The sequence below is a fragment of the Cyprinodon tularosa genome, unplaced genomic scaffold, assembly GCF_016077235.1.
Source record: "Cyprinodon tularosa strain WSP-4 unplaced genomic scaffold, ASM1607723v1 ctg30, whole genome shotgun sequence".
NCBI lineage: Eukaryota > Metazoa > Chordata > Actinopteri > Cyprinodontiformes > Cyprinodontidae > Cyprinodon > Cyprinodon tularosa.
The window spans coordinates 5721873-5748103 of NW_024039008.1; the positions used below are offsets into that span (position 1 = coordinate 5721873).

Here is a 26231-nt window from a genome sequence, read left to right on the forward strand (position 1 = left end):
CATCGTGTACTGAAAACATTATAGAGAAAACTACGGCATACCTTACTGAAACAGGAAGCAAAACAATGTCACTGACTGTAAGGAGAGGAGACAGAGGACACAGAGTTTACTGAGCAAAACCTGCTCCCGACCAAGTTAGCTCTGGGGAGAATGTTACTACGGTAACAGAAACAGAGGTTGTGTAAACTGTTTGTGTGCATCAGAAAACTCAGTTTCCCCGATTTTAGGTTTAGAAAAGAGTTTTCAGTAAATCTGCTTTTTGAAACGGACCCCTGGTTTCAAAGAAAAAGGGTAAAAAAGGGTAACCCTGGCAGTCAATCTCACATTTATCCAAAAAAAAAATTCTTTACAAACTACAGAAGGTCAAAGGTCAGAGAGGGACTCAGGTCCTTCAAGATGTGAAGACAATTTATGTGGAACAGTCAGTCAAAAATCCCACCTGAGACCATATTCTCCACAAAGGTCTTGAAGTTGTATTTACAAACCAGCTTTTTACACCAAATATAATACAAATATCAGCAATGTCAGTTCTTATTAACTGCATTTCACCAACTATTTACCATTCACTTAAGCTGCAAAAAAATGAACTGCATTGGATGGCTGGATGACTTGGGTTTTTGCAAACATTTGAAGGAAATTTTGTGCCAATTATATATATTTAAACTTGAAAAAAAAAAAAAAATCTGTTCCAATATCTGTTTGACACTCAGTAAAGGTTACCATGTCATTAAGACAGTAAAAGACGATGGAGTAACATGTTTTGAATACAAAATGTACTTGTCTCTTCATGTCAAGCATGAAAACAGGTGCAAAACAAAACAACATTTTAAAGTAATGTTTACAGTGAAATGCTGGGACAAAGAAAAAGGGAAACAAAATGTTTGAATAAACAAAACCTCATCAATGGAGGCAACCATCTGTGTCGTGCATTTAAGCTAATCTATCAGCTCCTGAGGAACAAACGATGAGACGAGCATAATACTGGAAATGAGAGGGGTGCTGTTCATAAACATGCAAGAAACAAAACAACTACATAAAAAAAAACAAAGGAAGGGATGAAGTGATGGAAGTACAGGTAAACCGCACTGCCAACCTGCAACTGGATCCTCTATTATTATGGTGATCTTTCTGTGGCCCCCTCCTTTGCACAGAGAGAATATAGAGATAGAGGAGAAGGAAAGCTTAACTGGAGCTAAGAAGGAATTAAAAACAACAAGTGAGCAATAAACTGAAATCTTTTTAAAGCTGTTTAAACTTCCTGACAGGAGGCAACAAAGGCAGGGTTCCTACACAGTTTACATATCATGAAGGATGGATTAAAAGACGTGTGGACAATCCGATAAACGAGCACCTAGACAGAAAGATGGATCAACAGATAGACGCTGTGAAGGAATGGACTAAGAGCCAAATGGACAGATCTGAAATGATGTAGGTAGTGAATTTTGAATTAATTAAATATTAATTAATATTCTTTCAAAGTCGTAGGGAAACGGCTGTTCCAATCGTTGCATTACGAATTCTCCCGAGTGGTGCCCAACTTTACACGAGTGAATTTGTTTGGTCGATTATCAAGGGGGCGGGATTGTTGTGGTGGAAGATTTGCAAGCAAGTTTGATTGTGGCCGGTTTGTCCGAAGCATCTTGTTAACCAGTTAACAACTTAGTGCTAGTAAGTTCCCAATGGGAAATTAAATTGGGACCAAGTAGCACTTAGAAATGGCACTGTCAAGGAACGCTATGGACAGCGGAAACATGCAAGACGATGAAAGTTTTGTGTCGGAGGTCGTAGAGGAGTCTCCTTCTCCATACATTTTTTATTTAGAGGAGGAAAGCGGGGATGAAGATGTTGTGGAAGAGGACCCCAGGGCGGCAGAAGCTTGGTTTGGTGTAGAAGGCTTCCAGCCGTACATGTTTGAGCCCTTGCCTCGCAACGCTGCCAGTTCTGTTAGCTCTACGCCTGCTGAAGACACAGACGTCCATCCCCGTCCAAGATGCAATGCAAATTTGATTGACAGATCAACGTTAATATATGATTGGACGAATTTAGGTGCTCAAGCTGACGTATACCTAACTGGCCTGCATAAAGTAACAGAAAAAACCCACAGATTTTAGGACAGGATTTTTTTATTTTATAAAAATTTTCTACATTTCCGTCTGATAAAGAGTACATTTATATACATGTTTTAGCGATTTGACATTTAAATATGACTTCCCTACGACTTTAAACTTTTTTTCATCCAAATGTAGAAAAAATGTAATCAAACTTTGCAGACTGTGTAGGAACCCCATATAGGACAGTCACATAAATCAGCCTCTGTTAGCATTTCTAAAGCCAACCAACACTCCAACTAAAGCAAGACAGCTTCTTGAAATCTTCTGTTCTTCAAATATTTCCCAGATAAATATATACTGGAGCGCATGGTTAAACAGCAGATACTTCAGATGCTTCAGAAGTCCGATCCACTCACCATTCCTGAGTTTCTGACTGATCCCCGTGTCTGAAAACGAGCGGGTGTGTCCTTTAGCGCCCCTGCCGGGGCCCTTCTGGCCTTCTGAGAAAGAGGAGCGCCTTGGCGGATTCGGGGCCAGAGAACCCCGCTGTGTGCACGGTTCCTTTTTCTGGTCCTGCTCGCTGCTGTGGGTGGAGTTTCTGGAATTGCAACGACTGCGCTGCCCAAGATTACCGATGGCCAGATACTCCGGACCGTCATCGGAGTCGCCATCGCAGATGTCCCCAGATTCGGGCTGAACGGAGGAGGATGGGGACTCTGTTAGGGCGATGTGAGGGGTGGAAGTGGATCCAGGAGGAGGCGTCACACCGCGTTCACCCTCCCCTAGGCTGGACACGAACGCCCAAGGAGTTTCCACCCTGCTGGCTGGAGAGGTAGTGCCTGCAACACAGCATAAACAAAAGACCATCACTGCAAACAAAACCAACCAATCGCTTTTGGTTTTTAATCATTCAAGAAAAGGTGAATTGTTGTCTCGTTATTTATAGCCCCTTTCATGCACAGGAAAAGAAAGAAAATAACATTAAATATAAGAAACAAATCCTGGCATTAAATTAAGAAATGTGACAACTCAAATTAAAAAAAAAAAAAAAATAAAGCAAACTTTGACCTGTGTGGGCAAAATTGCAGTAAATCTATTTAGTCCTGATTCACAAATGAGACACAGGATTTGCAAAGCTCAAGTTTTAAGGTAGTTTCCTCCAAAGCTGAGGAGCAATAAACTAAGCATCCTCGCCTCATGTAGCTCTAATCCAGGGAACTCTGAGGGGAACGGGACTCTGATGGTCTGCGGGGTCTACAACTCCAAGGACATTCAATTTTTTTCCCTCATTTCACAAACAGGAAGATCAATTTTCCTGGTGTTGAGAAAACAGTTAGCATCCTGAACCCAGCACTACTGAATCTTTACTTGCTATAGAGGCTGCATCCAGTGCATTCACAGCCAAACAATCATTATCATGCTTGCTAAGACATTCTTTGAAAATCTGTTAGAAAGCAACTTTATACTAACCAGCTAAAGCAAAATGCTGATGATTCAAGCTAACGAGGCGCCAGAAAGGATCAATAATCTCGTACGTGTATTTTGTTTACATCTGTGAACAACTAGATGTTCCCTAAGTGAACCAACACTAGACTTACCAGCTATTAAAGTCGTAGGTAAGCGGCTGTTCTAACTGTTGTGGTTCGGAATTCTCCCGAGTGGTCCCCGACTTTACACGAGTAAATAAAGTGAATGTGATTGGTCGATTATCAAGGGGGCGGGATTGTCGTGGAGGAAGGTTCGCAAGCAAATTTGGTTGTGGCCGGTGCCTCGTAAACATCCTGCTAACCAGTTAGCAATTTATTGCTAGCAGGTTCCCAATGGGAAATTCCATTGGGACCAAGTAGCCCTAAATTTGTGACTTAGAAATGACACTGTCAAGGAATGCTATGGACAGCAGAAACATGCAAGAGGAGGAGAGTTCTTTTGTCGGACGTCGTGGAAGAGTCTCATCAGTCATACATTTTTTATTTAGAGGAAAGTAGGGAAAAAGATGTTGTGGAAGAGGACGCCAGGGCGACAGAAGCTTGGTTTGGTGTAGAAGGCTTACAGCCGTACATGTTTTATTTTATTTTATTTATCCTTTATTTAACCAGGTAATACCCATTGAGATTAAAAATCTCTTTTGCAAGGGAGACCTGGCCAAGATAGGCATCAAAATTACATCACATCATTACATATGTATAAAAGACACACACATAAAAGCCAAATATGCACTTACAATAAAATTTCAATTAAAACATTGACATGTGAGGGAGTCTAACTCAAAACATCTAATTCTCAACTTAAAAGTATTCAAAGGAACCAATTTACTAAGTTTCATGTTATTTTGCAGCAAATTCCATGTAAAGGGAGCAGAGTAAGCAAAGGCCTTTTTACCCAGCTCAGTACTGACACGTGGGACAGAAAACAAGACAACAGCCTGAGAACGGAGAGAGTAATGACCAGTACTTTTTTTCATAAGAAGTGAACATAAATAAGATGGAAGCGCACCAAGAATAGCCTTATATATAAATATATACCAATGACAAAGCCTCCGTGTAGCCAAGGCAGACCACCCTACACGAGAATACAGCTCACAGTGATGGGTGCGAGCTTTACAATTAGTAATAAATCTCAATGATGCGTGATAGGCTGCGTCTATCATCTGCAGGCATTGAGCAGATGAATGCATATATAATATATCACCATAGTCCAGCACAGTTAAAAAAGTGGATGCCACCAACCGTTTTTTTACATTAAAAGAAAAGCACAGCTTATTTCGAAAGTAAAAACCCAATTTTAGTCTCAACTTTCTCACTAGACAGTGAACAGGAGGCTTAAATGATAGGTTGTCATCAATGACAATACCAAGATACTTATAAGTTGAAACTATCTGTATTTCACGACCATCAAGAGTAACCACTGAAGGAACATTCAGTGACCTGTTCCGAAGGTCTGTGAAAAGCATACATTTAGTTTTTTCTGCATTGAGCACAAGTTTCAACTGTAGCAAAGTATTTTGGACCACATTAAAAGCATTCTGTAAGTGTGCAATGGCTTGTTTAAGAGAAGGTGCACAGCAGTAAATAACTGTATCATCTGCATAAAAATGAAAATTTGCATCAGACACATGCCGATTAAGATCATTTATATAAATAGTAAATAAAAGAGGGCCTAATACAGAGCCTTGTGGAACCCCTTTAAAGATTGGTAAAATACCAGATTGAACACCATCATGCTTAATGCACTGAGTTCTGTCACTAAGATAGTTTGAAAACCAAGAGACAGTTTTCTTTGAAAACCCTGATTTAAGAAGCCTAATCTTTAGAACATCATGATCAACCGTGTCAAACGCTTTTGACAAATCAATAAAAAGTGATGCACAGTGCTGCTTCTTGTCACGAGCAACAGAGATATCATTTATCACCTTCATTGCAGCTGTGATGGTACTATGTTTTTTTCTAAAACCTGACTGAACTGGGGATAAAATGTCCTGGGCGTGCAAGAAGTCTTTCATCTGATCACTCACCAGGGATTCAAGCATTTTGGCCAAAACAGACAAATTAGAAATTGGTCTATAATTATTTAAATTTGACGGGTCACCCCCTTTCAGTAATGGACAAACAAATGCAGATTTCCAGATTTTAGGAATAGTGTTGCTCTTTAAAGTAAGGTTAAAAAGGTACGTTAGAGGCTGTGCTACACAATCAGCAGCTATTTTTAAGAAATAGGGTTCTATAAGATCAGGTCCTGGGGGTTTTTCAGGAACCAGTCCTTTTAGGGCTTTTTGAACGTCAGCCACTGAAAATGGAACGAGATTAAAAACACCCGTAGTGACTGGCACATCTCCACAGGGTGTCACAGCATAAGGACAAACAGTGTCAAACAAAGAACCTGACTGAATAAAATGCTCATTAAAATGATTCAGTATCTCTAGCTTGTCATAAACTACTACAGACTCTTTCATAATAGAAGAAGGAACATTGATACTATCTTTGTTAGAAGAAAGTAATTTTATAGCCTTCCAGAATTTTCTGGGGTCATTTAAGTTATTAGTAGTGACTGACAGATAAAAATCAGATTTTGCTTTCTTAATAGAAGAAGAACATTTGTTTCTTAGCCGTCTAAAAGCAAGCCAATCAGACGAAGAGCCCGTTTTTCTTGCTTTGGCCCAAGCTAAATTGCGGTCATGAAGAATATCTCCAAGCTCAGAGGAAAACCAGGGATTATCCCGCCCCTTAACTCTAAATCTCTTTAGTGGGGCGTGTTTATTTATTACTTGCAGAAAACTATCCCGGAAAAAGATCCAGGCTGACTCCACATCGGGAATCAGCTCCATTCTACTCCAATCACAATTAAACAAATCATGGCAAAAGCCCTGTTCATTAAAATTTTTAAGATTTCTCTTACATATTACACGAGGTTTACCTTTAGGCAACTTAGTATTCCTTACAGCAGTGATAACGCAGTGGTCACTTAGGTCATTGCAAAAAACACCAACAGCAGAAAATTTGTGCGGGACATTAATCAAAATTAAATCAATTAATGTGGATTTCTCATGGCACTTAAGATTTAAACGAGTGGGAGAGTTGATTAATTGTGTAAAATTGACAGAATCACAAAATGACTTAAATTCATCTGAGCAAGGTTTTAGCCAGTCCCAGTTTAGGTCACCTGCTAAAATAATTTCAGAGTAGTCCAATCTGGATAAGAGTTGAATAAGTGTCTGCAATGCAGTACTGAGGGCAGAAGGAGGCCTATAACACCCGACAACAGTAACATAAAGGCCCTTGGCCAACTCCACCCTCACTGCCAAAAATTCCAGCTGCTTACCAACTGATTCTGAATGGACTAACTTCATATTAAATTTAGATTTAGCATAAATAGCAACCCCACCACCCTTCCTTAATCTGTCAGTACGAAACACATTATAACCATTTAATCCGATGTCCGAATCAGTAATTGATTTTGTCAGCCAGGTTTCAGACAGCACAACAATATCTGCATCTGTTAAATTCACCCAAATTCTAAGCAGATCAATTTTGGGTAACAAACTGCGAACATTTAGGTGAATTACACTCAAACCAGACATGGATTTCACATCAGATGGCAATGAAATACACTGCAACTCAGGACCTGGATTTGGCTGAACGTTGCCAGACAAAAGCAGCAATAAGAATATTAACCATCTCTGTTTACCATCAGTATACAACAGATCTGTAGAGTTTTTAAAATGAAAGTCCCAGAAATGTCTGTCATCAAATGCAAAATAGTCATTTAAAATCAAGAGATTTTGAAGCTGATGAATATCTCTGGGTAGAAACCAGGCTAAATTTAAGTCCTTTGCCAACTCTTTCGGCATTTGAGGGGAATGCACAAAGGCTGAACAGTTGAATCCATAGGCTACATCCAAAGAGCCATAAATGTTGTAAGATGTACTCACCGAGTGTAAATCACTTGATCTTAGATTTTGCACAAACAATGAGCAAAGCAACATTAAAAGAAAAGCCATGTTAGCAGAGGATGTTTGCAAAACCCGAATGAGCTGACAGGGCCTCAGGATCCACGCAGAGCCTGGAGTTGTTAGCTGGGCTGCCAGGGTCCGGAGAAGCCAGCAGAACCCCAAGATCCAAGTGAAATCTGGAAGGGCCAGCAAGGCCACAGGATCCAAACAGCACCCAGAGACAGTAACTGGCCTGCTAGGGCCTGAAGCCTAGAGATGGTAGCAGGGTTAGAGCTGAGCCAGAGAAGGAGGTTGGTAGCTAGGCTGTTTGGGCCTGGAGCCTAGAGATGGTAGCAGGGCCTCACGATCCAAGTAGAGCCAGAAGATGGAAGCTGGGTTGCCAGGTCCTATAGAGGCTCGGAGGGCCTCAATATCCAAGCAGAGCCAGGAGGTGATAGCTGGGCTATTTAGAGCCTGGAGTCTCAAAATGGTAGCTGGACTGCTAGGGCTAACAGGAAGAGCCTGGAGATGGAGCTTTTCTGCAACAACGTAGTCCATAATCTAAAAAATTCTCCTTATCTAAAAGCCAAAGAACTCAAGCATAGAATCTGCCAAAAAATTTCTCCATATATGAGTATAAAAGCAAGCAAAATGAGTATAAATGAGAATAGGTATACGCGACAAACACACATCAAACCATTCATGCCGCCATCTTGGATGTTTGAGCCCTTGCCTCGCAACGCTGCCAGTTCTGTTAGCTCTACGCCTGCTGAAGACACAGACGTCCATCCCCGTGAACACTGGGACGGAACTCAATGGGAAAGGAAATTATTCTGATTTCAACCGTTACATATATTAGCTGCGCCATATGAATCAAGATGCTATGACTGAAAAAAAGTTAATTGACAGATGACCGTTGATATATGATTGGCCGAATTTCGTTATACAAGCTGACGTATAACTAACTGGCCTGCATAAGATAACAAAAGAAAAAAAACACAGACTTTAAGACAGGATTTTTTTTTCAAATAGACATTTTTTGGGACAATATGGTCTGATAACAAATACAGTTATACACATGTTTAAGCCAGAATGATTTGACATTTAAATATGACTTCCTTACAACTTTAATTGCTATAAAATAAACAGAAATTAAGCACAGCTTCAGAAACATGACGGACGGATCAAACCTACACTTGGTAGTGTCTGCCGGGCTGAGGTCGGCTTCTCGCAGAGAGCAGTTAGACGTGGTTAGCCTGCGGTTCAAAGAGTCTCCTCCTGGTGATGCGTCCGCCTTCCTCCAGGTCCCACCGGCTCCTGGCAGCACACATAGGCTCTGGCTCTTCAACAGACTGAAGCACGGAGAGCCCCTCAGAGGGGAAAGCTGGAGGAAGGAAATAAACCCCTAAAGGTGAGTCTTTTTTGAATCCCTGCAAATAATCCTCACCTACACCTGACCAATGAACCATAATGCATGTATTTTTCCCCCCATTCAGAGGCAGTTTGAAATACATCTGAAAGCATGAGTAACCCACCCCAACCGTGTCTACTTGAGCCAGCAGTTTGGGGTTATTCTGCTCCACGGCTTCCAGACACTGAAACATGGCGGTCACATGAGGTTCACTGAGTAGGAAGGCATCATCTGAAGGGCAGCCACATGAGGAAGAGATGAAAGCCATGTGAAAAGAAACAAAGATCATCAGGATTTACTGGAAAACACAGAATGATTTGGGTTTTATTTTCTCCCCCTCCCACCAAACTCACCGTTGTAGTATTTCCGGGTGTTTCCCATATGCCGGAGCAGAGGTTTGAGTTGTGCTGAGAGCTTATGAACCTGTAAGCTGTGCAGCAACCAACGCTCGGCCTTGTAGCTCTCCCCGGCGCCGTGCATCCCGGTGCTCAAAACCGGCTCCAGGTGACTGAACTGAGGAGGGAGCAACGGCCAAAGAGATTGGAATACAATGAGTATGGAATCTATTAGGCCAAAACATCAAAAGGAGACGTTGCTCTGTGACGGAACAAGTCCCTAACCTCACTACCGTCAGGTGGAGAACAGAATCAGCCAGCGTTTTAAATGAACCAGTGACCCACCAGCCAAAGACTCACTGTTTTACTAGTCTACAAACCCCAACTACACAGATAGAGAAACAACATGACAGAGGTGGACTAGAAGTCAACCAAAGCAGCAACCTTTAAAGGAGTCATAGAATGCAAAACCAAGTTTCCATTGTCATAGATTAATAACGATGGTTTCGTGGGTGAAATGGTCGTACAGAGAAGTTCAAACCCCATCGACGCCTCCTTTCTCTGCAAATCTCACAATTCCAAACTTCCAACATAAAGCGGGCGAATCCAAACGACGCCCCGGAGTTGAAGTAAAATCGGGGATGTTGCCTTATTTGGTTCTGGCCTGTACTTTTGTTACGCCCAGAAATTGACATACAGACCAGCCCACGGGTTCACTGCCCAAGAACATGAATAGAGGTAGATGTAAGACACTATTCCGTAAAAATTCAAAAAATATCCACTGGACTTGGTTTTCAAGATTTGAAGACGTTTGGCCACCTCTCCAGGAAGCTTTCTCAATTCAAATGTCTGGATCCGCAGTGAGTTTGAGTCTTATATAGACAACGCCTTGTATCGTATATCTGAATATACGATATATTCAGATATTATATTATATATAATATCTGAACCTGTCTATGGTTCTAGGGGTCGGTCGTTAAAGGGGGGATTGTCATTAAGGGGGGGATTGTCTCCTGTGATACCTGAAACCTGTCTATGATTGTTAAGGGTAGGTCGTTAAGGAGGTATTGTTCACCGGCTGGAGCGGGTAGGTCCCTCGTTCCTCTGTGATGGGGTGGGGGGTTTGGTGATATCTGGAAGGGATCATGTCTATGATTGAATTGTATGTTTTTGGAAGCTGGAATCTGAGTCCACCACCTCTGTTTAAAGTTGTTTTTTCTCTCTTAAAGTGCAGTGAGGAATGCTGTGATCTTTGTATTGGAGAAACCAAACAACCTCTCCACAGACGCATGGCCCAACACAGAAGAGCGGCCGCCTCTGGACAAGACTCCGCAGTACACCTACACCTTGTGGACAAAGGACATTCTTTTGAGGACCAGAATGTCCATATTTTGGATAAAGAAAATAGGTGGTTTGAGAGGGGCGTGAAGGAAGCCATCTATGTTAAGAGAGAAAAACCAACTTTAAACAGAGGTGGTGGACTCAGATTCCAGCTTCCAAAAACATACAATTCAATCATAGACATGATCCCTTCCAGATATCACCAAACCCCCCACCCCATCACAGAGGAACGAGGGACCTACCCGCTCCAGCCGGTGAACAATACCTCCTTAACGACCTACCCTTAACAATCATAGACAGGTTTCAGCTATCACAGGAGACAATCCCCCCCTTAATGACAATCCCCCCTTTAACGACCGACCCCTAGAACCATAGACAGGTTCAGATATTACAGGCTAACGATGGAACTAACGACCCATTCATCGGTTTCCATTGCATGTTTCCATGCGATACAAGGCGTTGTCTATATAAGACTCAAACTCACTGCGGATCCAGACATTTGAATTGAGAAAGCTTCCTGGAGAGGTGGCCAAACGTCTTCAAATCTTGAAAACCAAGTCCAGTGGATATTTTTTGAATTTTTACGGAATGACTATGACCTGGATGACTGAGAACCTTCATCAGCATGTAAGACACTAGATTAGCTGTTTAGCCTACAGTTGGGTTTACTTCTACAAGAATTACAAAGCAGGCAGTTTCTCTATTGAAAATGAGCCAGAACCACAGGAATAAATGCAGTATTCTAGGCTGCATGGAGAAAGGCGAACATTTTCAGTCTTCCCAAGGATCCCAAGACTTGACAGGCATGGACTATGTTTGTTTATAAGAAGATCCCTGTAAAGTTTGATGCTCGGCTGTTCATTTGCTCTAAATATTTTCCAGAAGAAAGCTTTCAAAATTTTGGACAGTTCAAAGGAGGATTTGCTGAACTTCTTTTACTGAAACGAGGGGCTGTTCCGACCGTAAGCTCATCACAACCGCAAGCTGGAAGTATTATTTTGTCAATAAGCTGATAGCAATGCTAGCGTATCATATGTAGCAGCATGCAGAATGTGTTACGATGTAACGGGTGTAACGTTATTTCATTTCCCTGGCTGTATTTCGTTCGAATAAATAACATGTTTATATGTAAATCTACACTTTACGATGCACATTTGTCCATATCTTCGTCAGGTTATTCCAGCAAGATGACTAAAGCTAAGTCGAATGATGATAGTTTGGTTGCTAGAAGCTTAGCTGTAATGTTACCCACCTAAGTCAATCGTGTTAGCACTTTTAGAAGTGGAAACAAGGAGTAACGTTAACATTGAGTAAAATTCATCCGATTCTCCCTCTGATTCCGGCTCATACATGTATGGTTCAACACCTAGTGTGTCCATATCAACAATTCCGATGTTTAGTGAGTGCTTGTTGCTATGATGCGTCTTTGCTCTACAGCTTTGCTCGTTGTAAACCAACCAATCAGCTCACAGCTCATCTAAATATTCATGAGCATACCATAAAAGGAAGAAAACCTGTTGTTTCATTCTAGGGCTTTTAACCAGGCTTGCATTAGGGTGCATAGTACAGAAAATATGCCATTTTCAGCCCAATCAGTGTTACACACCCTATTCAGAGACCCTAAGAACCAGCACCAAATACCCTATATAATCATTCTATGACCCCTTTAAGGAAATCTTTTCCTTGACTTGATTTTTCATTCAGGCTTTTACTTTAAAACAGAGAGAAAGTCTTCTACAAATACCAAGAAGGATGAATATATTACCGCTACGTTGCTCTGCTTTAGCTTTCTGAGCATTTAGTCTTTCACCTCTCATAGAGAATCCTGGATTTGAATGGTAGTCTGGTACTATACACACAGTCTACCTGCTAATGCTATACGATACAGATTCTGCATGAAATGTAGAGCTTAGAAGATCATCTTGATAATCATGTCCTTGTTTCAAATATTTCTTAAAACTTGTTTTAGAGTGACTGCTCTCTTAAAAGCAGGTTAGAGGGGCAGAAAACGGAAATATTTTGAATGCCATTATAAATTATCTTTATGATCATTTAGAACCAGCATGTCATGGTTTTTAGAAAAATCAGACAACAGAACTGCCAAATAGCAAAACAAATCCTTTCTGAGCTTAACTTGAACTACAATAGAGAACAGAAACCAGGAGATCACATGACTGTTAGATCACAGCTAAGCCCGGCTAATCAGCAAGAGCAGCAATAATCAGGAGAATTACATTCCAGCTCCTCAAAGCTTCATCTATTGCTTCAAAATCTCCCCAAAAAACAAGCAACTGTTTCTACAGCTGAGAAAAAATCTCATTTTAGATGCAATAGTACACACAAGACTACAAAGTTATAGAAGATCTTTTTTTTTTTTGGCATGTTTAGCATATTATTGTTATTAATTCCTTAAACTGATCTTTATTCTTATCCTTAAATAAAAACAGATAATGGATTTAATTAATATATACATATATATATATATGCATGCATGCTTCTTATAAGCTGGAACAAATGATCTAAAAGGTCAAAACAAAGACATTAAAAACATCCTTCTGGCTTCTAAATCTGAAGCCAGGAGGAAACAAGGCCTGCTTTCAGAATAGAAACATGCATTTTTTCCTCTTTTCGATGTAAATGATACCTTTTAATCATATGACAGAAAGGCAAATTTATAGTAACTATATTTATAAACTAAAAACATGTTTGATGTCAAAACATTCAACAAGCCTGGAAAGTGTCAGCTGAATGGTTCCCTTTTCCGCCTAACTCGCTCAGGGGACCCGCAACCTGATGGAGCAGAAAACAGCCCCAGAAATGAGAGAAAAAATGTCCCCATCTTAGGTATCATTTTAGTAACAATTGGAGAAGTGAAAAAAAGCAAGCTGAGGTTTTCTAATTTAATGCAGACTATAAATTTCCCTGAGTTATTTTCTATTCTCTCATAGAAACCCGTACCTGTTCAACATTCACAGCGAGGTGGGGGGTAATGTAGCGAACACACCAAACAAAAGGCCAGTAGTCTCGCTGCTTGTAGTACACCTGCAATGATAAACCACTAAAATAAATAAAAGAAGGGTTTATTGTTAGCAAAAAGCAATAATGAAGGGAAGGTGCAGCTAAATACTCAGCACAATAATGTTATCTGATAACAATGATACTGCTGGTGAGGTATTATGGTCCTCAGACAGATTAAATTTATCATTCAGGGGGGAAAAAAACAAAAAAAAAACAAAGCAGGTTGAACAAAGACACGTTTTCCTTACCTGCTCGTTTTTCAGCCTGTGACCGAGGATGTTGTTCATGTCCTTGTGGAGCCTCTGCAAGCCCCCGTACCGCGACCAGACATTAGGGTTGTTGGTGGACAGGAGGCCCTCCACAGTGGTCTTCAGGCTGGACAGCAGCTTCCATTGCTCCCTCCTGGAAGCAGCAAGGGAAGCATGATGGGGAGAAAGTAAAAAAAACAATACAGGAGGTTATACAAGGAAGTAAATAATGGCTGGTGACAACAATGTGGTTCAGCTAATCTAAATACATTCCTTGACACTGAGGGAGGAAAAAAGCAGCCTCAGCGATTTAATGAATACAGTCTAACACAGAGATCTGCTTTTTAGTTTAGGGAATCTTTAGGAAAAGATTCTGTTCTTCCTACATATCTTTAGATCTTTGCTTTTGTGAAAATTAGAAAATAATCTAGTCACGAGATGTCAAACAAAAGCATAGCTAAACATGATAAATTTGGACTTTCACTCTTTTTAGCAGAGCGAAGAATCGCAGCTACGAGCACTAATCACTTTAGTTTTAAAAAACAGCTTGCAGTGTTGAAACACTAATCAAATCACATAATGCAATTGGCTTAAAGTTAGATAGCATTCCCCACATACTGCAGAGCAAGCTGGAGGCAACAACAGATGGCTGAGTGTTTCTGAGGGCTTATGTGTATCTAATAAAAGCAGGCAAATGTTTCCTTTTACTAGAGGTTCTTGCTGGCCAGAACATTTCACAAGAAAATAAAAGTCCTTAAAGGTCCATTCAACTTTAGCATTTGTAAAAGAATAATTAAGCATGTCACATTGGGAAAAAAATAACAAAAAACAAAAATATAAGTCTTCATTTCCCAATTTCACCTTTCCTTCTCGGATGTCATGTGTCAAAAACCCTAAACTATTAATGAAGTTGTTGACCATGAGAATAGATACTGATTTCTTGATATTTAGATTGTGTGAATATACCAGATTTATAATCAGCTAGAGAAATTTGTTTTTTTATAGAAACTTGTTTTGTTCTATGGAGCTGTCTGTTGGAGCAGTGGCATATCTGTAGCTAAGGGAAAGTGGCTGGATAAGCTGATCAGGAAGGCCAGCTCTGTGATTGGATGCCCTCTGGGCTCAGAGCAGGAGGTGGGAAACAAAAGGATCCGAACTAAATTAACATCTCTGTTGGATAATGTCTCCCACCCCATGCATGAATCTATTGCGGAACTGGAGAGCTCCTTCAGTGACAGACTGCTGCATCATAAATGCATCAGGGAGCGTCATCACAGATTCTTCCTCCCAGCAGCTGGATGACACCCATAAGCCCCCTTTGTTTCCAACAATCTCGGTTAGTTGTTACATTCATGCTGATTTTGCACAGTTTCTGTCTTGGTCAGCTAAATAACGTGCTGCTGTCATTTTGCACATCCCTAATGTTGCTGCTATTAGCAAATATCCATTACTGTAAAAATGTCCATGGCTGTATATTGTTTATTTTTTCTCCAGGAGCACAGCTTTTATATTGTTAAAACACTTCACTCTACAGTGATTTACTGTTTATTTTTTAACTGTTGACTATTATGTTATTCTTATACACTTTTCTAAGGTCCACATTAGTGTGACCATTTTTTCTATAATTTTTTTCTGCTGTAAACACCAGAATTTCCCCATTTTGGAAGAACAAAGCGATTTTCTATTCTATTTTATTCTGTTTTTTTTAATCATCAGGCAGAACTACAGCTAATTAGCAGTCCTACAAGAGAAAACAACAGATAGGAGAAATAAATTTGCGTTAAATCGTCTGTTTTTTTGAAAAAACAAAACATTTGACAGTTAGCCTTAGCTGCTAGCACAACATACCAACGAAGAGCATTTAAGCGCATACTTAACAATTAGCAATAAAACAAAACTTAATGAATAACTAGAATTTTTTACAAACAGATAACGCAAAAAAATGTCAATTAAGACAGCATATAACTGTCACTGTTAATGAGAGGGTAGAAATGTAGCTAGCTAAACTAGCACACCTTAAACTAACACTGCTAAATTATTCTTTTTGTTGTTGTTTACAACAAAAGCATTTATTTATCTAGTCCTACAGCAACATTGCTTATCGATGAAAACATTTTCTAGTTTTTTGTTCATCTAACCGCAGTCAAACAACCACCGGGTAACCCGGAGGTGCTGAACCCAGAGGGAGCTGTCACTTGCCTGCGCTCCTCCGCCTCTCCCTCCGCAGTAACCTCCATCATGTCCTCCAAACGGAGCCGCTTTGGGCATCAAAAGCTGCCAGCTTCCCTGCTAACTCCTGCAATGTTGACAAAATGTAATTACAAATGCAGAAGTTGATCGAGGGAGTGAGCCGCCATGTCTGCGGTGCCTGCTGGACCAGAGCCTACAATCAAAATACGGCAGGCCGCATTATCTGCTCTCGTGAGCGGATGCTGCATCAGCGAGTGGGCGGCGAGAACAGCCGCAGCCCTGCCTACTTTTTTACACAAATATCAACACTTGTGAAATTAGAAAAAAAAAGCTGTGTATTTTTTTTATATATAATTTCGGATAATTAGAGGTTACTGATTCTGTTTATTGAGTAAAGTACTATAGTATTTAATGTTTGACTTCCTGGCAGAGATTTCTAGAATGTCAATACTGCCCCCTGGTGTTAGGAAATTAATCTTCTTCTTCTTTTCTATAATAGCGGATTGAAAGCAACTTTAAGGTGCATAGCGTCACCTGCTGTACATGAGTGTGTAGCAACATTACTTTACATCAAATTCGGTTGTTTTTTTTTTGTATTCTGTAGATAAATAAAGAATGGTTTTCTTAATTTGTGAATATCCTTTATATTTCCTCCTAATATTCCTTTAAGACTACATTCTTTGCCTGTCCTTTCAACCATTCTTCTCAATTGCTCGCTTTCATGTTCATAAGTTTTACAGTTCATCAATACATGTTCTACATTTTCCTTTTCTCCATATCCTTCACATTTATCATTATGTTTCCTCCCTATTAAATATAAACATATAATATAAATTGTCATTTAAATAGGTATGACCCACTCTTAATCTGATTGTTATTACTTCTTCCCTTCTGTTTCTCTCATTAATGATTCTATTTAATGCAGATTTTTTTAAACCTAATACAATCCTCTCCCTTTCTTATCTTTGTTCCACCTCTTTTTCCATTTTTCCATTTCTTTACTTTTAATAGGAAATTAATCTTTTCAATGAAAAATATTAAAATATCATTATTTTTCAATAGTTAGATCTAAAGTCACCTTCATATATTTATCTTTTTTTAAGGTTTTCAACAAAACAATATGATTCATCATAGCAGAAACGCAAAACAAAAACCTCTCTGATGCAACAAAGCTATTTTGTGCCACCTCTTTTTTTTACTTCCCATTTCCAATGCAAAGCAGACAGAAAATGTTGCAAAATCTCTTTACAGTTGCTGAATTCAGCAATTTCTTCTTTTTTTATTACACTCAGAGAAATCAGCTGTCCTGCAGCCTGCCTTGGTGCTGTTTGGTTTTTTTCCCCCTCCTTCTATTGTTAAGATTTAGATGAACATGAAATGTTTGCAGAAGAGGCAAGTGACAGGCTTAGCAGGATGCTGCAAAAAAGAGGCAGTATGGATCATATACTAGAGTAGAAGCAAGTAAGAAAAAAGCAATTCAACCGTTTTTAGCATTTACTTAATCATATTTAATTACTTTAACACAGGGTATGACATTAAACAATTGCGTTAAAGTAACTAAATATGATCAAGTAAATGCAAAAAATAGTTGCATTATTTTTCTCAGTGTATTAGATATACAGATTCCAGTTATTTCACTTAGAATTCTGCATATTAATCCCTGCATGAGTTTCTTTTCTAGTGCTTCTGTGCTGACCCTGCCCTCATTAAGTTAACATCAGCTTCTACTCTAGTATATGATCCATACTGCCTCTTTTTTGCAGCAGCCTGTCACTTGCCCCTCCCGCAAACATTTCATGTTAAAAGAGTTTTTTGCCCTCTGCTGGCTTGGCAAGGGGGATTACCGCAAAGTCAGGGACACAATGCAAGGGACTGTCCTGCACTTGCTCATTTAAAAGGAATAAAATCAGCAATTTAATGATTAGATTCAAGCTGCTGGGGTTAGACATTTAACCCGTCTGTCTGTATATGATTGAATGGACTGCAAAAGTTAATGAGAAGGTTAGAAAACACTTTAATAAGCATTCTGAATATTTGACCCACAGTTTGTTTCTGTATAACCGTGCCCACGAGATGGCGCCATTGTATTCAAGTGGGCCTGTTGGATTTCAGAATTATTTATTAGAATTATTTATATCTATATTTATTTGACAGTATAGTCATTGTTAAATCGGTTATTACAACTACAAAGAATGCATACAGCAATTGCTTGCATAAAAAATTGATAAATAAAGAATACAGGACAAATAAATATTTCTTTGTCCTGTATTCTTTATGTATTTATGGATCTGTTTATGTATTTTCATACATACACCAGCTATATATATATATACATGTCCTGTTTCTCTGTGTTGCCCTGCGATGGACTGGCGCCCCGTCCAGGGTGTACCCCGCCTCTCGCCCATTGATAGCTGGAGATAGCACCCCAAATGGGACAAGCGTGTCAGATAATGCATGGATGGATTTATTGGATTCAAGTCAGGTGATTGGCTGGGCCATTCTAGCAGATTTATTATCTTTCCCTGAGATCAATTGAGAGTTTCCTTGGGTGTGTTTGGGCTCAATGTCTTGTTGCCCACTGATGTTTCATCTCCATCATCCTGGTAGATGGCAGCAGATTTTCTTTTAATCAAGAATGTCTCTGTACTATTTTCCATTCATCCTCCTTTCAATTATTTGAAGTTTACCAGTACAATATGCTGAAAAAACAGACCCACACTATATTGTTCCCACCTCCAACCTTCACTGTTGGTATGGTGCTTTTGGGGTAATGTGCAGTACCATTTGGTCTCCAAAAAATATGTGTAATATGGCATCCAAATAGTACTAATTAGGTCTCATCTGACCAGACTATATTCTCCCAGCGTTTCACAGGCTTGTCTAAATGTTGTTCAGCAAACTTTAAACATGCGTCAACATGCCTTTCTTCAGCATGGAGTCTTGCGTGCTGAACGTGCATACAGGCGATGGCGGTTGAGTACATTACTACCGCTACTACTACTACTTTTGAAACAATTTCACCTGCTAATTCCAGGTCTTTCTAAAGCCGTCCACAAGTGGTCTCCTGCTCTTGGACAACTCTTCTGATAATTCTTAGAACTCCTGTGTCAGGAATCCTGCAAGGACCTGCTGGTCATGGTCAGTTTATGGGGAGATAATGGTCCCAACAGTTCTCACTGGAACATTCAGACGTTTAGAAATCCTTCTGAAATAAATGTCCTATTTATTTGCAACAATATGGTTGCAAAGTTCTAAAAAAAGCTTTTCACTTTTACCTATTATGAGATGTATCTTGTGTGAGGCCATCATCTGGGACTGAACCAGCTGATATTAATTTGCAATGACAAGGGGCAGGATTGCTTTCTAATTACTGCTAGTGTCTTGGCTCTCCATGCCTTTCTGCACCTCCCTTTCTTCACGTGTTCAATGCTTTTTCCCAGTACCATTCCACATTATTACACATAACCTACTTTCTGGACATCTATGGTTTGATTTCTTTGTGTGTGTGATTGCATGGATTGTTACGGCATCTGGTGAAAATGTCAATAACACCTCTAGAAATATATTTACTGAGAAAAATGGTGGCGTGTTCAACATTTATTTTACTTCATTTATATTTCCCAGGTTAATATTGGTAATTAAGACCTCTTTCTTGTTGGTTACATAATCGTACAGATTCAAAATACATTCCTAACTGTATTAGGTAATACATTACAAAGGAGTTTGGACTGAGATTATTTGACTTTATGGACATGAAGCTTTCTTAGGATGAAAACGAGGTTATACTGTAACTAGTACTCTCTCAATATGTACTATTTGTGTGGACCTGTATGCACATAACTCTCTAAGTTTTTCCAGAATGTAGCTAAAAGGGCAATAATAATTCAGAATAAATAAAAGTTTTTAAAAAAAATCCACTGGACTTGGTTTCCAAGGTTTGAAGACATTTCTCTTCCCCTCCAGGAAGATTTCTCTTTTTTTTTTTTCTTTTTTTTTTAAGGAAGCTTTCTCAATTCAAATGTCTGGATCCGCAGTGAGTTTGAGTCTTTATAGAGACAAGGCCTTGTATTGCTTGTAAACATGCAAATTGAAACCGACGAGCGGGTCGTTTGGTTCCATTGTCAGCCTGTAATATCTGAGACATGTCTATGATTCTGAAGGTCGTGGTTAAAGGGGGGAATTGTCCAGTGGATTGTTTTTTAAATGTTTTTAAAACTTTTACAGAATGACTACAACCTGGATGACTGAGAATCTTCATCAACATAGAATAAATAAAGGTGTAGAAAGATTTAAATTGCTTAAGAATTTCCAGATAAATTTCCCAAGAGGTGTTTTTTCCCCCCTCAAATAAAAAAAACATTTCCTGTTGTACTGGTTCGTACATTTATCACTTTTGACATTAATTTAATCAGTGTAGATTATATAGCTGTATGTATAATGTATGGTTGTTGTTTTTTATTTGAGCTTGAATCGAAAACAAGGTCATATTCTTTTAATGGGACTTAAAATATCATATCTGTAAAAAAAAAAAGGCCACATAGTTAAATAATAGGTGATTACTGTCAAACAGGTCTTTGCCATCCTTAATAAAAACATCATTGCTGTCAATCCAGTTTTGTAAGTAAACTGACTTCCTCTTCCTTATCATGCATTTAATGTTCCATAGTATAGCTTTATGTGGGGAGAGGTTCTGCAAGTTCAATTCAATTCAATTCAATTCAATTCAGTTTATTTATATAGCGCCAAATTCACAACACATGTCATCTCAAGGCACTTTACAGTTCAACCAGATCATACAGTCAAATTGATACAAAGTTTTCTATCTAAGGAAAACCAGTTGATTGCATTGACTCATTGACTCAAATACAATCCCCCACACTAAGCATGCTTGTAGCGACAGTGGAGAGGAAAAACTCCCTTTTAACAGGAAGAAACCTCCAGCAGAACCAGGCTCAGTGTGAGCGGCCATCTGCCGAGGCCGACTGGGGTTCAAGGAGACAGAAGCAGAGATACAAAAAGCTGCTGTAAAAGGCGGCCCCGTCCAGGAAACACACAGCCAGGCAGACGAGCTCCAAGGCAGCTCCCATGCCAGAGGACGAAGAGAGCACATCCACTCAGTCACGGTCAGAGAAACAGGACCACACTGGAAAACAGGCCGATCTCCAACATCTATTAACAAGGGTGTTGATAGAAGCAGCACAGCTGATGTTTTTTTCCAGGATGACGTCACAGCCAAACAGGAACAGACGAGGCAAAGCTACTCTGAGGAAAAGCAGAGAGAGCAGAAGGTTAGAGATTGAACTAACAGATTCTGCAGAATAGGAGAACAGAGAGAGAATGAAGCAGAATGATGAAATGGGGGTCCCTATGTCCTCCAAAAGTCTAAGCCTATAGCAGCATAACTATAGAGATAGCTCAGGATAACCTGAGCCACCCTAACTATAAGCTCTATCAAAAATGAAAGTTTTAAGCCTAGCCTTAAAAGTAGACAGGGTGTCTGCCTCACGGACTAAAACTGGTAGTTGGTTCCACAGGAGAGGAGCCTGATAACTAAAAGATCTGCCTCCCATTCTACTTTTAGAAATTCTAGGAACCACTAGTAAACCTGCAGATTGAGAGCGAAGTGCTCTGTTAGGAACATAAGGAACAATCAGATCTCTGATATAAGATGGAGCTTGGCCATTTAAGGCTTTATATGTGAGAAGGAGGATTTTAAATTCTATTCTTGATTTAACAGGAAGCCAATGAAGAGAAGCCAGGATAGGAGAGATATGATCTCTCTTTTTCATTTTCATTAGAACTCTGGCTGCAGCATTTTGGATCAGCTGAAGGCTTTTAACTACAGTTTGTGGACTTCCTGATAGTAAAGAATTACAATAGTCCAGCCTTGAAGTAACAAATGCATGGACTAGTTTCTCAGCATCACCCCTGGACAGGATATTTCTAATTTTTGCAATGTTCCTCAGATGAAAGAAGGAAATTCTAGAAACCTCTTTGATATGGGATTTAAATGACAGGTCCTGATCAAAAATAACACCAAGATTTTTTAATTTATTATCTGAAATCAGTTTAATCCCATCCAAATGAAGTGACTGGCTAATCAGTTTCTTTTTCAGAGACTCTGGTCCAAAGACTATAACTTCTGTTTTGTCTGCATTCAGAAGCAGAAAATTAAGAGTCATCCAGGTTTTTATGTCTTCAAGACATGCCTGTAATCTATGTAATGGGTTAGCTTCATCTGGATTTATAGACAGATATAGCTGGGTATCATCAGCATAACAGTGGAAATTAATCCCATGCTGTCTAATAATTCTACCAATTGGGAGCATGTATAAAGTAAAGAGAATTGGTCCTAGAACTGATCCCTGTGGTACTCCACAGGTAACCTTTGAGCGTGTTGAAGATCTATCATTAACATGAACAAACTGAATTCGATCAGATAGATAAGATTTAAACCAGTCTAGTGCTGTTCCTTTAATTCCAACAAAATATTCAAGTCTTTCTAAAAGAATATTATGGTCAACTGTATCAAATGCAGCACTAAGATCCAACAGGACGAGCACAGATACAAGTCCATTATCTGAGGCCATGAGAATATCATTAGTGACTTTCACCAGAGCTGTTTCAGTGCTATGATGAGCTCTAAAGCCAGACTGAAACTCTTCAAAAAGTTCATTATGGTGGAAGTGATCGCAAACTTGTTTGGCAACTACTTTCTCAAGAATTTTGGATAAGAAAGGAAGATTGGATATAGGTCTATAATTGACCAAGTCATCTGGGTCAAGAGACGGTTTCTTAAGCAGAGGTTTAATTACAGCAATCTTAAAAGCTTTAGGTACATATCCCTGTAACAGAGATAGATTAATCACATCTAAAATGGAGGAGGAGATCAAAGGGAATACCTCCTTAAATAACCTGGTTGGAACTGGATCTAACATACAAGTTGAAGGCCTAGATGAAGACAATAATTTTGCTAATTCAGAAAGTTCAACTGGATCAAAGCAGTCTAAACCCGGTTCAGATTCCATGACTACCTCAGGTACAATCGCGGATAGAGGAGTGCTTATGATCTTATTTTTAATAAGATCAATCTTATTTATAAAGAATCCCATAAAATCATTGCTGCTAAGAGCAGGTGGAATGGACGGTTCAACAGAGCTATGGCTCTGGGTGAGTTTGGCAACTGTATTAAAAAGAAATCTAGGATTATTCTTATTCTCCTCTATTAATGAGGAGAAGTATGCTGCTCTTGCTTTACAAAGGGTCCTCTTATACAGCAGTAAACCATTTTTCCAGACTAGGAAGGACTCTCGCAGGCCTGTGGAGCGATATTTTCTCTCCAGTTTCCTAGCATTTTGCTTCAAAGTACGCAGCTCTGCATTAAACCAAGGAGCAAGCTTTCTATTTTTAACGGTTTTCATTTTCAAAGGAGCTGCGTTGTCTAAGGCAATACGCAGAGAACTAGCAACCCCCTCAACAAAATCATCAACCTGTGAAGGGGAATAAGCTAAGCTTTTGCACTCTGCAGCACTGCTCAGTGACACAGAGCAGAGAGAAAGTGAAGCAGATTCTTTAAAATTTATAACTGCACTATCTGATAAAGATCTACTAAAATTGAACCTTCTTTTGGGGGAGGAGAACTCTGTTAAAGTAATCCTGAAGGTTATTAGAAAGTGGTCAGAGAGGACAGGGTTGTGAGGAAATACTGTTATTTCTTCACATTCTATGCCGTATGTCAGCACAAGATCCAAAGTATGAAGATGAGAATGCGTGGGACTATTCACATTTTGAACAAAGCCAATAGTGTCTAAGATAGCATTAAAGGCTGCTCTTAAGCTATCGCCTTCAATGTCAGCATGGATGTTAAAATCTCCCACTATGATGACCCTGTCAGTATTTAATACCAAATCAGAAAGGAACTCTGAAAACTCATCTAAAAATTCAGAGTAAGGACCTGGTGGACGATACAAAGTTACAAAAAGAAGAGGTTTTCTTGCCTTGAAATTTGGATCAGGGAAATTAAGGGTTAAATGTTCAAAAGAGTTGTAGGAATTAATTGTTTTGGGAGTAATCAGTAAGTCAGACTCGAAGATTGTTGCTACTCCTCCTCCTCGCCCAGAACTTCTGGGGATGTGAAAATTTAAATAGCTTGAAGGAGTTGCCTCATTTATGCTCACATAATCCTCTTGCTGCAGCCAGGTTTCTGTAAGGCAAAACAAGTCAATGTGATTATCACAAATCAAGTCATTAACTAGTAGACTTTTAGAGGAAAGCGATCTTATGTTAAAGAGACCGCATTTAATTGTTTTAACTTTTTCCCCAATTGGAGTTATTTTGATTTTAATTAGATTATCATGATTTACTCCTTTGGGAATCTTTGCTAATTTATTAGATTTTGGTCGTGGGCAAGACACTGTCTGGATGGAGTAAAGAGTGGGTAACAGTAGAGAAGCTGCAGAGATGTGTGTTAAACTACAACTCTTCTTCCTGGTCTGCACCATTTCTTCAGACCAGAGTTTGCACAAGTGACATTATTTCCAAGCTAAAAAGTTCCTGTTAAAGGAAAAAATGAATAATCTTAGTGGTAATTATGCATCATTGCAATTACATTAAATGTTTTATTTCTTTCTATTTTTCTAAATTTATTGTAAGTGATGGGGTTCCAAAGCGGGGTTGGAGTTTTTCTAAATGTTTCAATCGGTTCTTATTTTACCCTTTTCATTCTTAGACTTAGAGAATATTTAAATTTCAACTTACTTAGACAACTTTTATTGTCACGTTGTAAACACAGAGTGTATACAAAAGTGAAATTTTGTTTTGTACAGCTTTCAAACAGTGAATGAGCAGCAGCTTAGCAGTGAAACATTTCCCTTTTATAAAGTGCAGCATTGATCAAATGTAAACAGTGTGGGAATACATCTTTTTTTTAGGCTGTGGTGTTTATTCCTTCAAGTTAATTTGTAAAAATGTCAGAATATTTTGCTAACAGAGTCAAAGAAAGAGCAGGATGGTCAAATCTAGACAATCCTTTTTCTTTGGATGATACAAAGTTATCTGAATGATTGAAGTGTCTGATTGAAGCTACCAGTTCAGCAGCATTTTGGCCTCGCTTAATCTCAGATAAAAGGTCAGGTGTTGTCGCTCCTTGTGATCCTTACTTATGTGAATGCCGCCATCAAGGCTTAAAAAGAGACAAACAAGATTGTATTGCATCACTAGATGGCAGTGCTGTGTTAGAACCAGTCACATATGCCAACATAAGAGGAAAGCACTGTATCATTTAACTCTGGCTTTGAGGTACTGGCATAAAAGTTATCCTGTTCTTTACCAGCTGCTTTTTTTTCTAACCTCTAATGTACAAAGCCAGATACAAAAAGAAAGCAAAATAGAAAATCTGTATGTGTTTGCATATGAAAATATTAGCTGCAATATAAAATACCCAAATCATTAGGCGTTACCACCTCTCTAAAAGCAGGAGTTTGTTGTAGTTTGCTACTTTTTGGTAAGCATTCCTGTTAACATAGTGAAGATTATCAGCAATGGCCGTACAGTACAAGCTGTTGCTGCATCTAAGATTCCTAAAGCAGATTTAAAAATAACAACTTGTCTCATAAATGTTCATGTTTCTTCCCGTACAGTTAGAGAATATCTGACTAAGATCAGTTGATATTTTTGCCGGTTGCCACAAGACATTCTCCTCCCTCTAGAGATAATATAGTAGCACAACATAGCAGAGACACCACAGCATATCTGGAACAATGTTCTGTAGAAAAATTAGACCAAAGATTAGATTAGAGCAGAATGGGTTTTAGGAATGCTTCATGAAAACCAAAAAAGAGCATAACATCACAAACATTTCATACCAACAGTATGCAGAGCGGAGGAGTAGTGATGATCGGGGTTGCTTTGCTGCCTGATCCAAAGCTTTAACCCTTTAAAGCCCGATCCAAGAATAAAGCAAAACAGAAAACTACTTTTTTTTTGGTTTGAAGTCCTTATTTGGCCTTTTAACAAAATAATTAAAAAGAAAAAACAGAAATACATTTTTGATATTAATAATTTATTACTATGTGATAAGTCAAGATTATTTTTTGTGTAGTCTTCTGCCCTCTGTTATCAGGTATATCTGATTGTGTACAATAGGATTTTGAGCAAAGTTTTTACCATTAAATTATGCAAAAGGTGTCAGACACAAAACATTTCAGAAACCGT

General features: G+C 39.1%; 1 protein-coding gene across 1 annotated transcript in view; it reads right to left on the reverse strand.

The window, feature by feature from the left end:
* rubcn (rubicon autophagy regulator) overlaps positions 1-16307 on the reverse strand; it is a 33923-nt gene extending 17616 nt beyond the window's left edge. Inside the window, 8 exon segments of the mRNA XM_038291687.1 lie at positions 1094-1141; positions 2468-2890; positions 8671-8860; positions 9012-9118; positions 9241-9400; positions 13522-13605; positions 13830-13983; positions 16029-16307. Coding sequence (XP_038147615.1) covers positions 1094-1141; positions 2468-2890; positions 8671-8860; positions 9012-9118; positions 9241-9400; positions 13522-13605; positions 13830-13983; positions 16029-16069 — 1207 coding nt within the window. The 5' untranslated portion in view covers positions 16070-16307.
* Positions 16308-26231: the final 9924 nt, after the last annotated feature.